Here is a 15034-nt window from a genome sequence, read left to right as displayed (position 1 = left end):
CATCATACTTTAGCTTACAGGAAAAATACGTAACTTGAACATTTTTCTATTACAGGGGCAGTAGCTGTCTACTGGAACTGATCTCATTTCTTTGACATCTAGCCCTCACTTTCCCCATTTTGACCACATCTGCCAACATGCATATACACATCTCTCTTCTTCCCTTCCATCCCATCAGAATGGAGGTTTGACATGCTCAGTTCCTGTAATGACTGCTCTAAAATTTTCTCCACAAACAAAGCAATGAATAAAAGATAACAGCATGTGACATTAGATTTTGCCAACAGCAGCCTGACCAAAAATGACTTAATGGTTAAAAAACTTTGACTCACTAGTTTGTGAACGGGCATGTTTAAGAATGTAACTCCTCTTAACTTCTTCACACCATGGTACAGTGTAATTCACTCAGACTAAGAGGAGGATAATGACAGCTTTATACAGGATCTCACATCACACCTCCAGGTTTTCTTGTTATCTCAAAGGCTGCACCACACATTAAAGCAATAGTCTGTATTAATCTAACCTTTGACATTTGGGCCATATTAACCCACCAATGCAGGTTTATGTATCTCACACCTCAGACCCTATCAAGAAATTTGGCAGTAGCAGCTTGATAAGGACACCATACCTTACTGAACTTGTTCTAAAAACAACATCAGCAAAATGCTCCTCTGGTTACACTTTTTAATGACCTTGCTCACTTGTGCTCACTCTTCTTTAGCTATTGCCCATATGGGTAGTTGATACTTCTGTGGTATCAGAAATGCTGTAAGGAAGGAGAACTGAAAATTCCCATTTTTTCTGTAAAAATAATAGCACACAAGGGGAAAAAAAATTTGTGCAAAGTCTATAAACTGGAAACTTGAGGTTTGTTTTTAGATAGTAAAATAATAATGAAAACCCAGGTTATATTTTTAATGAGACTCATCACAATTTTTTAATTTCTGTACTGGACTAATTAATAACCCAATCCTCATTACCAGCTACTTTACAGTGAAAATTCTACCAGAGGGATGTTTCCAGTACAGTGACAATTTAAGCAACCACTGCAGATTCAGCTTTTGTTCATGTGGTACACCTTGTGAATTAACGTTCCTAAAATTATGTATTATCCCAGCTTCCTAAACTGTAAATTTGTTTTGGAATATGTCTTTCAAAAGAAGGAGAATATGACCAGATTCTCAAATTAAACATAGGTTTGTTTCAGGAAAGCTGAGACCATTCTAAGGATTTCTGCAAGTGCATCTTTGTAACCCTGCAACAGTGGTAAAGGCAGGGTTTATTGTTCTATGTTTATATGCCTCTTCAAAAAATAATAAAAATAAGTATGCTTTCAGAAAATCTTAAGTCTGCAGATGGGCCTTCTGGTTTCACCCTTACTTAGACAAATTCTTATTTTTTTGAAAACTTTCTGACTGCTGCATATTTATGAAACAGTGATGGTGACTATAGCAATTAAAAGTACAGACGAAAGTCATGTCAGATGTTTTATTAAACATGTAATTCTACAAACCTTCAGAGAGGTTGGACAATAAATGCAATGAGAGCATTTGACTGCACAGCTTACGAAACAAGCTGTGCTTCACAACTGCACGACAGGTTCTTGAGAAATTCTTTTTCACACTTGTCCTGTGATATTTTTAGGAACTACAGCTTAGAAAAGAGCCAGCGCTTTACTGCAGTCACTTTCCAAGGCAGCCCTGGCTAGCTTTACATTCGTTTTATCTCCTTTCCTTTTTTTCTCTCATTATCTTCTTGCTTTCTTCTCTTCTCCTCTTAGTTACAGGATTCCGTGGATCATAGATCTCAAAAGTGTCTTCATCCTGCATACTTGCATCTTTCACCTTTCTGCTTCTATCTTCAAACTGAAGTATATGTGACATCCTACAAAAATAAAACATAAGTCAAACTCAGCAAAAGAACAGAAAGTTATGATATGTAATTATGATGTACATAACAAAATCATCGCACCGTGACCTATTTTTGTGTGTAGCAAAAAAAATCTGAACTAGGTTTTTTTTCCATTTTTGTTTGTTTTTCTTTTCTTAGTTGACCCTAAATATTACAGTGTAACCACTTTTGTGAAGACCCATTTTGAAAAGTACAGCTAGAGTTTGCTCTGCTGTTTTTTTTCACACGATGAACTCTCTTGTCTTGTTTTTTGCTGTCTTACAAATCTTCGCAAATGTACCAACTGTTTTTCCCAGAAATAGGGAGTGAATGTTCTCAAGTTTTCCCATTAGTCACTCTGGAGTTCCTTTCACTGTTAGGGGTTTACAAAATGGGGAAAGAGCTAGCATGGAAAATGCTTGAAGTAGGTGCACAGAAGATCAAAAAGGGAATGCTTCATGTGCTGCTGCTCCACCTTAATGTAGTTCAGATCTTACTTTTCAATTCTTTGAATACCAGACTAAACTAAATCTTTGCTCAATCCAATGTTTTTTCCACTGTTGATCAAAAATTTCGCACCATTAGATAATTCTCTATCTCAGCAAATTCCAGCAACCTGAAAAGATCACCACTACCAAGATCAAGAAGTGGGTCCATGTTAACCTCAGGAAGTTCAACAAGGCCAAATGCAAGGTCTTGCAGGTGGGTTGGGGCAAGGGAACTTGCATCAACACAAGCTGTGGGATGAAGGGATTGAGAGCAGTCCTGTGAAGAAGGACTTGAGGGTACTGGTGGATGAAAACCTGAACACAAGCTGGCTTCCGTGTGCACTCACAGCCCACAAGCAAATCGTATCCTGGGCTGCATCAAAAGGAGCATGGTCAGCAGGTCACCGAAGATGATTCTCCCCCTCTATTCTGCTGAGAACCAAACTGGAGTACTCCATCCAGCTTGAGTCCTCAGTACAGAAAGACACGGACCTGTTGGAGCAGGTCTAGAGGAGGTCCACAATGATCAGAGGGACGTAATGCCTACGAGGAAGGACTGAGAGAGTTGCATTTTTCTGGCTGGAGAAGATAAGGCTCTGGAGAGACCTTCTAGCAGTCTTCCAGTACTTAAATGGGGCCTACAAGATCATAGAATCATAGAATAGTTAGGGTTGGAAAGGACCTTAAGATCATCTAGTTCCAACCCCCCTGCTATGGGCAGGGACACCTCACACTAAAGCATGCAACCCAAGGCTTTGTCCAACCTGGCCTGGAACACCGCCAGGGATGGAGCATTCACAGCTTCCCTGGGCAACCCATTCCAGTGCCTCACCACCCTAACAGGAAGGAACTTCTTCCTTATATCCAATCTAAACTTCCCCTGTTTAAGTTTTAACCCATTACCCCTTGTCCTGTCACTACAGTCCCTAATGAATAGTCCATCCCCAGCATCCCTACAGCCCCCCTTCAGATACTGGAAGGCTGCTATAGATGAGGACAAACGTTTTAGCAGGACCTGCTGCGATAGGACATGGGTTTTAAACTAAAAGAGGATAGATTTGGACTAGATAATACGGAAGAAATATATGCTGGTAGTGAGGCACTGGAACAGATTGCCCAAAGAAGTGCTTGATGCCCCATCCCTGGAAACATTCAAGGTCAGGCTGGATGGTGCTCTAAGCAACCTGGTCTAGTTGAAGATGTCCCTGCTCTTTGATGGGAGGTTGGACGAGAAGACCTTTAAGTGTCCCTTCCAAGCCAAACTACTCTATGATTCTATGACAACACGGAGTCAGAAGTTTGTTAGCTGTAGCCAGGCAAGAAAGCCTGGAGCTTATCAACTATGGCCTTACTAGCAGGTGTCACTGAGGTGCCAATTTTCAGAAGCTGTCAAAAACTAGGAGTGTTAGCTTAGACAAATCTTAAACAAAATGATAAATTATTTACCCAAAAGAGAGAGAGATGGGAGGAAAAGAGACGAAAACCAAACCAAAGTTGCTTGTAAGTTAACTGACTGTAAATCTATTGATCTTTACTGACAAAATAACAAGAATTTGAATATACAGTTGTAGAAAAGCTGGTACTTATGAAACAAGAGACAAGTATAAAGTTCATATGTTCAATTAAAAAACTCCCAGCAAACCAAACCAAACAATTAAAAGATTTTTAAGTGAAAACAAACATGCCTAGGCAAAACCTGCATTCTATGTTTGTGTTCTGTATTAACCAGTTGCAAAAACATCTTTGATGGGACAACTTAAAATTAACTATACTGAACTTAATATAAGCATATCAATCTTTATAGAATCATAGAATCAGAATGGTTTGGGTTGGAAAAAATACTGGAAAATCCAGGAAAAACAAGTCAGTATCAGAATGAAAGTTTTCTGGCCAATGGAAATACTGGTTTATTCGTCTCTTGAAACATGTTGCCCAGAGAAGTTGTGGCTGCCCCATCCCTGGAAGCGTTCAAGGCCAGACTGGATGGGGCTTTGAGCAACCTGGTCTAGTGGTAGGTGTCCCTGCCTGTGGCAGAGGTTGGAACTCATGATCTTTAAGGTCCCTTCCAACCCAGACCATTTTATGATTCTGTGTAAGAGTTTTTGAATTAAAAATGTTTTTCAAAGAGCTCCAGTGCAATACATGAAGAAAGGGAGGGAAGAAGAAGCAGCTCACTTACTGTAGATTACAATACAGTACTATTAGAGAAACTAGACAAAATTCAAAGCTATAGATTATAAGGGATCCATTGGAATGCTTTAGAAAAACCTTAAAAACAAAAATTGAGACTTTTCACCACAACTGATTCTGGACATGTGAGTTTCATAAATCTCTTATTGTACAGCACTGTTAGCATTGCCTGCATGTTGCCCTGTCCTATGGAAATACATAAGAGTTGTTTCCAGTGTATAAAACTTCAGTAGTTCATAACCCTGTACACACTACTAACACGAAAACTTATTTTTTTAGTCATACCTACAATTCAGAATAACATAATGTACCATCAGAGTGACTCATGATTGTGTATTTGTAGTTTAATTATAAAAACATTGTCTCACAGTGGAGGGACTGAAGTAATTTATTTTAGTTAACATGCTTTCTGAATTTGTCATATTCTTCTCAACTTATTAAAGATGAGCAATTGAACATTTTTTGAAGAAACACATACCAAATCACACTATCTGAGAATGAATTAAAATATGGTCTAAAGAAATGGAGTCATTCTTTGGTGAGTGGTTTTAGAGTGTGTTACATGAGTGTATGTAGAAAAGCAGTCACATTCAGCCATTTTGTGTTTGCAGGACACAACTGATAGGAATTAAAAATAAATAAATTTCTAAATCTTGGGTCAGGCCATACTATGTCCCAGGTAGCTTGCAAATTAGATGCAGTAGATTCAGACTTAGTAATGTTTACTTCTCCCCAAGAGCTGAAAGAAGTCATAGTCTCTGACTCCTATTCATAACTTTCCACTGAGGGGCTCCAAGCTGTGATTAAAAATAAGTCAATATTAAGAAACTTTTTGATATTCCCAGAATCAATTTCAGATGCAGCATCTCATAGGTGAAGCAAAATAAACACAGACTACGGTGGAGATGAAAAAAAAAAAAGCTTTCCTGAAATGAATTAAAGCTTATTTTTGCAAGTCACACATTTTCACAGGTAGAGCGTGTTTACATCTATGTAAATGGCAAATCATATTTAATCATGTTTTTTTTTTAAAAATCAAATCGTTTTCCTTCTTAATGAACATGGGAAGTATTTAATAATAATTTCTATATGAATTATTTGAATTTACAGTATTCTGACTCAATGCCCTCCAACAAAAATTTGCACTTGCAAAATTTTCCAAGTGCGGAGTTAGAGCTGCAATTCCACAAATGCAGGCTATTTTGTAATACATGAGACTTCCCTTGCTAAGTTTATAGCTCTCTTCACTTCTGCATGCTCCTGGGTTCAGCAGGGAGCTGGCTGCCCAGCCGTGCTTCTGCAGTCACTGCGCTGAAAGCTCTAACTTCATGTCTTTATCTCTGTCTCTGGGAACCTACTAGCTTGTGCTTATCATGGCTTGTTGACAGTTAATTTTAAACAAGACATACAACTTTAAAACACATCTTTTTTTTTTTTTCAGAATTGGAAGGGTATTGATATTCTCAGGTAATGCTTTTTGCAACAGTCTGCAAACAAGACTGCTTCTTCAATTACGAGAATCGCAGCTTCTGTATGTCCTTGAGTTTGTCAATTCTCCTACACAAAACTCAAAAGAAAAAAAAAGGTTTTGTAGTTTAGGGTTTTTTTGCTTAGTTTTAATAAAATAGCTTGCCAAACCAGATGATTCTGGGTTTAAAGTATCCGGGTGTTCAAACTATGGACTTCCTTTAGAAGAAGTAACTACAACATTAATTTCTTAACCTGTTTTATTAAGTTAGTTCTGCAAAACAGAACCAGCAATCTTAGCATGGACTTATTGCTGGAGAGGGTTGATTTTTATGCCAGCCAGATGATAGCATCCTACAGGTTAATCACTGTCATACCCCATGTAATGGCAGAGCAGCTGTTCTGCTGTGCTGAACTTCTTTCCTTCAGTGTTACTGAAGGACATTCAGTAGTTGGCTCTCTTATGTATTTAAAAAATGAAATGTCTTGAAACATTAGACTGAAATACCTGAATACATTTAATACAGAGACAGCACAGGATTGCAAAGGCATGTGGATACTCTCCTGGCCTATTGATATTCCCAGGTAAATGCTTTTTGCAACAGTCAGCAAACAAGACTGCTTCTTCAATTATGAGAATTGCAGCTCCTGTATGTCCTTAAGCTGTGGAAACTAATACATTACTTTGGAGATCAGTCTGGTTACCTTCTAGGAGGTAACAAGGAGAATGCTGGCTGCAAATGAAGCTAACAAAGAAACTTCAGTACACCAAAAAGCTTTCAAGAGCTATTACAGTACAATTAAACCGTCTCCCTGATAGTCCACCATAGGCAACAACGTATTTACCAACTGTGCATCAAAGAATAAACCACCTACACAGTGCTCTTGAGGGAGACTAAACCAGTTTATTCAGGAGACAGATCATGTTCTTTTGAACCACTCTAGTGAGATGGTACTTGTAAGAAAAGATATGATACACAGTAATGCCTCTGGTGTTCAGATGTGCGAGTCATGCACTGGATCTGAACCATGTGCCAGCTGCTGACAGGTGGCAGTGATGTTAAGTGTAGCATAAACAGAAGTCCGGTATCACAACAGCTCTGTCCTTTCCAATACTGCCCTTTGGAAGAAACTAAAGCGGCAGTCAGTAAACTGAATCATTCTGAAATTCAGCAAGAGCAAGGAAGCATTCTGCTTTCACACCAGTGATAAATCTCCAGGTGCAAACGCACTGCGTGTATCAGTTTTTTTATACTAACTGAATGAAAGTGCCAAGCTGCATTGCTTAATTCCACACTTGCTTATCAAACTGTTACCAGCTCATCTACTGCCCATTCAACTTTCCTTGCACAAGTGACTCTACAGCATGCTGTTTGGTGCCTCTGACACTGCAGGGGAGAGCCTGGGAAAGCATCTTGCTCTCACCTATGACAGCATTTTAAACAGATGAGCTTTGTGGTAAATCACCAACAGGTGTGGACAAAAGTGATGCTGCCCCAACCCTGTTGTGAGGGTAACAGCTTTTGCCAGGCAGGCAGTAACTTCCTAAGCAGGATTCATTTGGAGGTGCCTGCACAAAACATGGCAGCTGCTGCCTTTGTTTCTGCAAATACAGCTTTTCAGTTTCCAGATGCAGAACTGTATGTTAACTGTGTTACAGACAGTACACCCAAATTGGTGCTAAGAACACCGGTAAAAAAACACATACTGCTTTTAAATGCAGATTGAGTTAAGCAACCAATCACATTCTATAAAATTTACAGTGTTAATGCTTTCGGTACCTCATGAAACAATGGTAATCCAATCAGTAGTTCAGAAGCGATAACGATGCGATAATCTACATGACTGAGATAATATACAAAGACTTCTCTAAAAGAGCATCCATCCTTCTGTGGCTGATGAGTCAGAAGTGGTAACAAGGAACATCAGGCCCCAACCCTTGTATGATTTCCCAGAAGAAAATGGGCAGTAGCTAGGTAAAAGGTAATTTTGGCAGGGGGCAGCAGGACCAGTGACTTAAGACCCACAGACTAAAAAGGGAAAGACTGAGCCTTCACGCCTAATTAGCATGAGAAGCAAGAGGGACTTTTAACCAATAAAGGGTGGAATACTAATTAATGAACAAATTGGGTAACTCTCAACCGATGTTCACTGATTTCCTTGTCAAAATGTTTAAATAGCTTAAAGTTACAATTATCGGGGGTGCTTGATTTGTAGAGACCTCTACAGAGCACCCTGCGCAGAATAAACAATGTCTCCTTTCTAAACCAGACTTTGTGTCTTTCCTTTAGAAAGCCCCCAAACGGCAACAGTATCAGAATTTTGCAAATTATTCCTACATTTTATGAAAGTTGGTTGCTCTCTCTGTCAGGATGCTTAAAATGAACAAAGCAGAAGTATTTGTGTCAAGAAATTCTGTTTTCTGTTGCATTTTACAGACTGTCTAAACAAAAAAGAGAGACCAGTATGGACCATAACTGCCATTTACTTCCAAGTTCAACATCACTTGCAGGTAACATGCTACCCAATCTAATTACCACCAATGCACTATATATTTAGAAGAAAAAAAATGAGAGGCACTCCAGCACTACTGCTTTCCTTAAATTGTATTATATTTGCCATTACCATTTGCTTTCAAATATTCTAAATGGGTATGTTAAACTATAAGCATTAATGCAGGAAACACTGTAACACCCTCATGATAAGTAGGCAGTGGGTAGGAATGTAGCTTATATGAATAGATGAGAAAATCCACAGATCAAAGCAAAGTGAGACCTCTCTCCTAAGGAAAAAAAAAATCACCTGTTCTGGAAGAATGGACTCAGTAGTGGGTGGCACAGAAGAGGAGAAGCAGCTGAGGAACACTGAGAGACAGCTGACAGACCAACAAGGAAAATAACCTGAGGAAGGTAAAGACTAAAACCACAAAAGTATAAGAATGAAACACAAAAACAGAGAAAAAGAGACTGAATAAAATGTAAATAAAGTTAAGAAAAATGTCAAATGACAACTGAAAAGCATTTTGAACCAAGACAAGAGACCAAAGTACAAACAAGACAAAAATAATGTCAAAACTATAAAACAATGGGAAATTTGAAGGAGTAACAATCTGTGGCCATAGGTTTTTGCTGTGATTGTTACCACTAAGAGATTACACTTTCTTGTTTTACTGTTTGCTTCCACCATTCCACATTCCTTTGTTCCTCTTTTCCTAATGATCAGACCAATCATCCCTCCAATTCTTTTGTACTTTCATAAAACCTTATGTTTTTCAAATTTATTGACTTGCTATTTAAAAAGAGAGATAACACTTGCTATTCAGGTCTAACTAAATTCAAATAATTAGTTATTCCATGTAACTTTCTAATTTTTTTTTTTTAAAAAGCTTAGAACAGTATTCTGACAATTAGTACAAATACATGTATTTGCCATATTGCTGTCAACATCCCAGGTTAAGTATTAAATTTTACACCAAAATAACACTGTTTCAATCCATATTAGTGAATACAGGAAAGAGCACAGATTTTAGATTGAAATTTAGACTTCATCATTGCTATTAATACTCCCACCCCTAAATGAGGTTTATTTCATTTCTGCAAGACCCAAAATTATTATTCCAGCTTTCAGATGAATGAAGTACTATTAGTCTATAGCATTCCAGCATTTAGATGTTAACAATGGACATAATGTATTATTGCTGCTCTTGCACATAGCAAAAATCTCCCCAGTTTTAAGCAAGCAAAACTAATAAAAATAGGCTTTAAAAAAATTTATACAAACTCAGACTGTACACTTCTGTTAACTTTACTAGCTTTTTGAGATTGCATTACAATTATTGGAGGATGAAGGAATTGATTTAACCTCTTCAGAATAACCAGTAAGTTGCGGGTCCTCCACAGGCCAAAGAATGAATTGTCAGCATAAAACGATCAGAACTTTTGCAGGTATTTCTAACATGATACTACATTGACAAATTCTATTTGAATCTGAAACTCAATTGAATATTATATGCTCAGTTTTACCTGAAAATACTAACTGCAAAAATATAAGAAACTAATAATTTCATTAAATAGGTGGTAACCAGGTCATAAAACCCAAAAAGATACTTCAGTTTTTACAAAGCTAACAACAAAGTAAACTCTTCCTCGTGAAGACTACTGTAACAGAGCATCTTCCCATTGTTCAAGATAGTATTAAGTATTTATTTTCCTCTTGAAATAAAACTTATTTGTAAATAACCTTCCAAGAGAAAGGGAAAATCAACTTAACTACAAAAAAACTCATCCAATTCAAAAGATACCAAAAGCACTGGGGAAAATGTGGTTAGTTCTTAGTATCAGAATTATAAATACATAAACCCATGACTGACCTATGATTCTAATCAGTAAATATTTTTCTATTAAAAATTTAGCTACTCTATTTTTATATCACATCTGTTCCATGACAATTCATATATACTATTTAGACTATATCCTTATCACCTTCTAAAAGATGTTAAGTAGTTTGATGAAAGAAGCTGGGTGCTTTAAATAGACAGCTGCTCCTAGCAGAGCAGATTGGTATGGAAGACTATAATGCATATTCCAGATGTTGTTCCAGACAGTGTACCAGTGTAGAAAAACTTTACACAGCATTTACTATATGGACATGGGAACCGCCACATCGGAATAGACCAATGATCCACCCAGTCTAGCATCCTGTCTCTGCCAATAGCTGGTACAATATCTGATACTCTAGAAGTCAGCAAATCACCTTCCCAAATTAACATGGTCACTACTTTATAACCAGAGCAGAGAGTCAGTGTGAGGGGAAGGACAGGAGAGCATTTCTAGCACAAAAATACTCAGACTTTTATACAGCATTCTCTGTACACACTTACTTCTCTTTTGTCCCTCCCCCTCTCCATTCTGAGTATGTCCAAATCTTTACCCTTTACACTTCATTGAATGAGGTGAAGCTGGGGTGCTTGGAAAGGTGTGTAAATACACTGGAAGCTTAAGCTAGGCTATTAAAAGATTTAAAAGATTATATTCATTCTTCACTAGGTTTGCTGGCAATAAATAAAACATAAGATTTCCAGACAGTAAATGTAACACTAGATATCCTTTGAGTAAAGCATGGATCATCTCTGAATTTAAGTCAAACAGTAGTTGATTCCAGGCCCAGATGCCTAGTCCAAATAAACTTAGACATGGAGGAATTAACAAAAAATAAACAAACAAAAAGCCTACCCCAAATACTCTGAGTTTCTCAGGCATGCAGAAAAGCTAGAAGCAATAAATATACGACTTCAGCAGCAGAATTTGTTAATACAAAATTACTCACTGAAGCAGCAGGCTAGCAGCTAGCATTTACATATCAAGGTTTGACCACGTTCTAGCAGTAGAGGAGAGAAGGTGGAAAAGGGTTTTTTTCCCCCATTAAATGTTAGAGGCAGTACTAAAACCCAAACAAATGCTGGATTTTTTGCCAAACAGAAAAGAAACCCCTCTTTACAATCTGTTTCTAATACAGACCTCTGGCATTCATTTATCCTTTGTAACAATCAAGTAAGTATTTTGTCAAGTTTAAAATGCAGTTGAGTTAATCAATGGCCTTAGCAGGAGAGACCTAATACAGAGCCAGTTTTTCCAGACTAGTGGAGGAACCTTGGCTCAAGTCTGGATGGGAGGAGGGGAGCAAACATGGCTTTAATCCATCTTTGTGCCTCACTGGCATAAATTACAGCAGCACTTTTTCTTTCATTCCCCAAGCTAGCATCGGCATGTGAAAAAGACTGCTGCTTAGTTTTCAGGAGCTTACTATGTTTGTTACAGTAAAGCTTCTGCAACTCAATCTGCAGAGACTGGTGCTAATCTTGAGGAAGCCGTATTTCAAAATCCTCAGTCTTAGGTATTATAGCAAAGAAAGAGACTGCATTTTAGAAAACTTGTATAAAGGCAACTTTATGAATGAAATCTTCCAATATAAAAACAGTCTGACGAATTTCAACATTTACCTGATTCTGAAAAAGCAATTTAATAAAAAAACCCCAAACAACATAAACAACACCAAAACCCCCTCAAACTCAAACCAATTCTAGGTATTATTTAATATATTCATCAATGATTTAGATGAGGGAATTGAGTGTACTATCAGCAAGTTTGCTGATGACACTAAGCTGGGAGGAGTGGCTGATACGCCAGAAGGCTGTGCTGCCATCCAGCGAGACCTGGATAGGCTGGAGAGTTGGGCAGGGAGTAACTTGATGAAATATAACAAGGGAAAGTGTAGAGTCCTGCATCTGGGCAGGAACAACCCCAGGTTCCAGTATAGGTTGGGGAATGACCTGTTAGAGAGCAGTGTAGGGGAGAGGGACCTGGGGGTCCTAGTGGACGACAGGATGACCATGAGCCAACACTGTGCCCTTGTGGCTAAGAAGGCCAATGTCATCCTGGGGTGTATTAGAAGGGCGGTGGTTAGTAGGTCGAGAGAGGTCCTCCTTCCCCTCTACTCTGCCCTGGTGAGACCGCATCTGGAGTATTGTGTCCAGTTCTGGGCCCCTCAGTTCAAGAAGGACAGGGAGCTGCTGGAGAGAGTCCAGCGCAGGGCAACTAAGATGATTAAGGGAGTGGAGCATCTCCCTTATGAGGAAAGACTGAGGGAGCTGGGTCTCTATAGTTTGGAGAAGAGGAGACTGAGGGGTGACCTTATCAGTGTCTATAAATATATAAAGGGGGAGTGTCACGAGGACGGAGCCAGGCTCTACTCAGTGGCAAACAATGATAGGACAAGGGGTAATGGGTACAAACTGGAACACAAGAGGTTCCACTTAAACTTGAGAAGAAACTTCTTCTCAGTGAGGGTGACGGAACACTGGAACAGGCTGCCCAGGGAGGTTGTGGAGTCTCCTTCCCTGGAGACATTCAAAACCCGCCTGGACGCATTCCTGTGTAACATTATCTAGGTGTTCCTGCTCCAGCAGGGGGATTGGACTAGATGATCTTTCGAGGTCCCTTCCAATCTCTAACATACTGTGATACTGTGATACTCTCTCCGACACACATCAGAAAGGTGGTGCCTTGATACTTTTTTTAGTCCTTAATCTCTCACAGCCACAAATCCTTTCACCAGGGGAATGCAAAGTAAATAAAACACTGTGTATTCCCACTCCCAACTGCACCAGATTTCTCACTGCAACCAATGCTAAATATTCTGAGATGTTTTCCTTGTCTTATTAGCAAAAACATTTTCTGAAGAAGATCAAGGACATAGCTATTGGTGCTGGACAGAAAATACCATCATTGAATATACAGATTTGTTTGTTTGTTCTGGAGTAAAATATAGCTGTCTCTACAAACTGGGTAAGAAATTATACAGTCAAATTGCAATGAATGTCCTGGCGGAGAGTGCTTAGCTGCCCAATGTTGTCACAATATTTAACTGGCCTTACTGGTAATTTTACAAAATTCAGAACTAGGAACAGATGACAGAGTTTGACATATAAACCAGACTGCAAAATGAGTCCCACTGAATTTCAGTTCAGACCCATTCCCTTTATTTTTTGCTATAATCAGCTGATTGGATCAATGCAAAATTGTATTTTGTGACCAAGAAGACATCTTTGAATGTCTTTTAAGAACCGCAAGATTTTAAACAACCTATTTAAGTGAACAGTGACATCAAATTCCACATGAATTGTTTTTAATCCTTGCTATCTTAAATGAGGTTTGTCATAAATAACTAAGATGATAATAGTCATGCCAACATCAGCATTACACAACATGCACATAAACCAATCTATTAAGCAGGATCTGAAATGCCTTTTTGTTTGGGATGGAAGACCTTTACTCACATAATTTTCACAAGAACCTTTTAACTGTAAATTGATTCACTTTGATTTAAAAAAATGCCTGTTTTTCCTATCCTCAAATTAACCAACATTTAGAATAGTTCAGACTCAATAAAGGTAACTAACCATAAGAATTATAAACTGAAAAAACATGTGAAAACCTCATTCCAAATTCTCATTTTACTGTTTTTTTTTCTGGTCCCACAGTATAACTTTAAGCTAAATGGATTTATGTTATTTCATATAAAAAGAAAGAGTAAGTTTCAGAGTCTAGACATCCTCCCAAAAATACTTAAATGACTGTCTCATTTACATTTGTCGCTTAGTTACATCTATGACAATGTTCCATGGGGAAGAAAAAAGTTGATCTCTTTTAAAGATTAAGAAGCTTTGTAGTTCACATTTAACACCTCACATTTCACCCAGGAAACATTGCAGCCGTTCAGTTACAAAGCACTGGAACAACGTGCTATTGATTAAATGAACTATGTAGCCTGCTGGCAGTCACAGTCAAATTCTAAATGGCTGTAGAGCGCATTACGGACAGCAGATAGCAGCCAGTGATGAGATCTGAATCCAGAAAAAGAAATCCTAAACTTCTAGCCGGGTGCAGAATGAAGGAAAAATTACTGGGCTCCACTGCAACACAAACTCCAAAACCAACTGGAGGTCTACTTGCAGCCCTGACTTGTGAATTGATGGGATTAATAACAGAACAAACCCCTCTACTGAGGATGATACAAACTTTGGCTGCTTCCCTAGTGGCAACAATAGTTTAAATGTACTTCATATAATCATGTTCATCTGGTAAGAAACAGCTTTCACATGTTAATATTCCAGTTTCTGCACCGAATATTGAAGGTCCAGCAGGATGAATTGGGCATCTTCCATCAAATGTAAATTAAAGAAGTAACAATACGTAAAACCATACTTCTTTGGACTCAGATTACCAGCATTGAAACAGTTTTCAAGCAAGAACAGAATATTACCTCAATGCAACGTTCATATACCAATACCTTCTGGTGCTTTTCCAGTATTTGCTACCTATTAGCTATTATGTAATTCAGCTAAGAACCTTGTTTAGAAGTGAAGGGGTGGGTATACCTTTTCAGTCAATCCAAGAAAAAAAAAAATCACCATAATTTGCTAGCCTACATCTCCAAGTTTT

General features: G+C 38.3%; 1 protein-coding gene across 1 annotated transcript in view; it reads right to left on the bottom strand.

Moving 5' to 3' along the window:
• Positions 1-1474: 1474 nt before the first annotated feature.
• Positions 1475-15034, bottom strand: part of CWC27 (CWC27 spliceosome associated cyclophilin) — a 124351-nt gene continuing 110791 nt past the window's right edge. The window contains exon 14 of the mRNA XM_057413574.1: positions 1475-1884. Coding sequence (XP_057269557.1) covers positions 1722-1884 — 163 coding nt within the window. The 3' untranslated portion in view covers positions 1475-1721. The remainder of the gene's footprint in view (positions 1885-15034) is intronic.

The sequence above is a fragment of the Pezoporus wallicus genome, unplaced genomic scaffold, assembly GCF_028554395.1.
Source record: "Pezoporus wallicus isolate ANWC-B61680 ecotype Strahan unplaced genomic scaffold, APGP_CSIRO_Pwel_v1 contig_608, whole genome shotgun sequence".
NCBI classification, from domain to species: domain Eukaryota; kingdom Metazoa; phylum Chordata; class Aves; order Psittaciformes; family Psittacidae; genus Pezoporus; species Pezoporus wallicus.
Note: the sequence above shows the minus strand (reverse complement) of the source record. Positions and strands in the feature narration are given on the sequence as shown.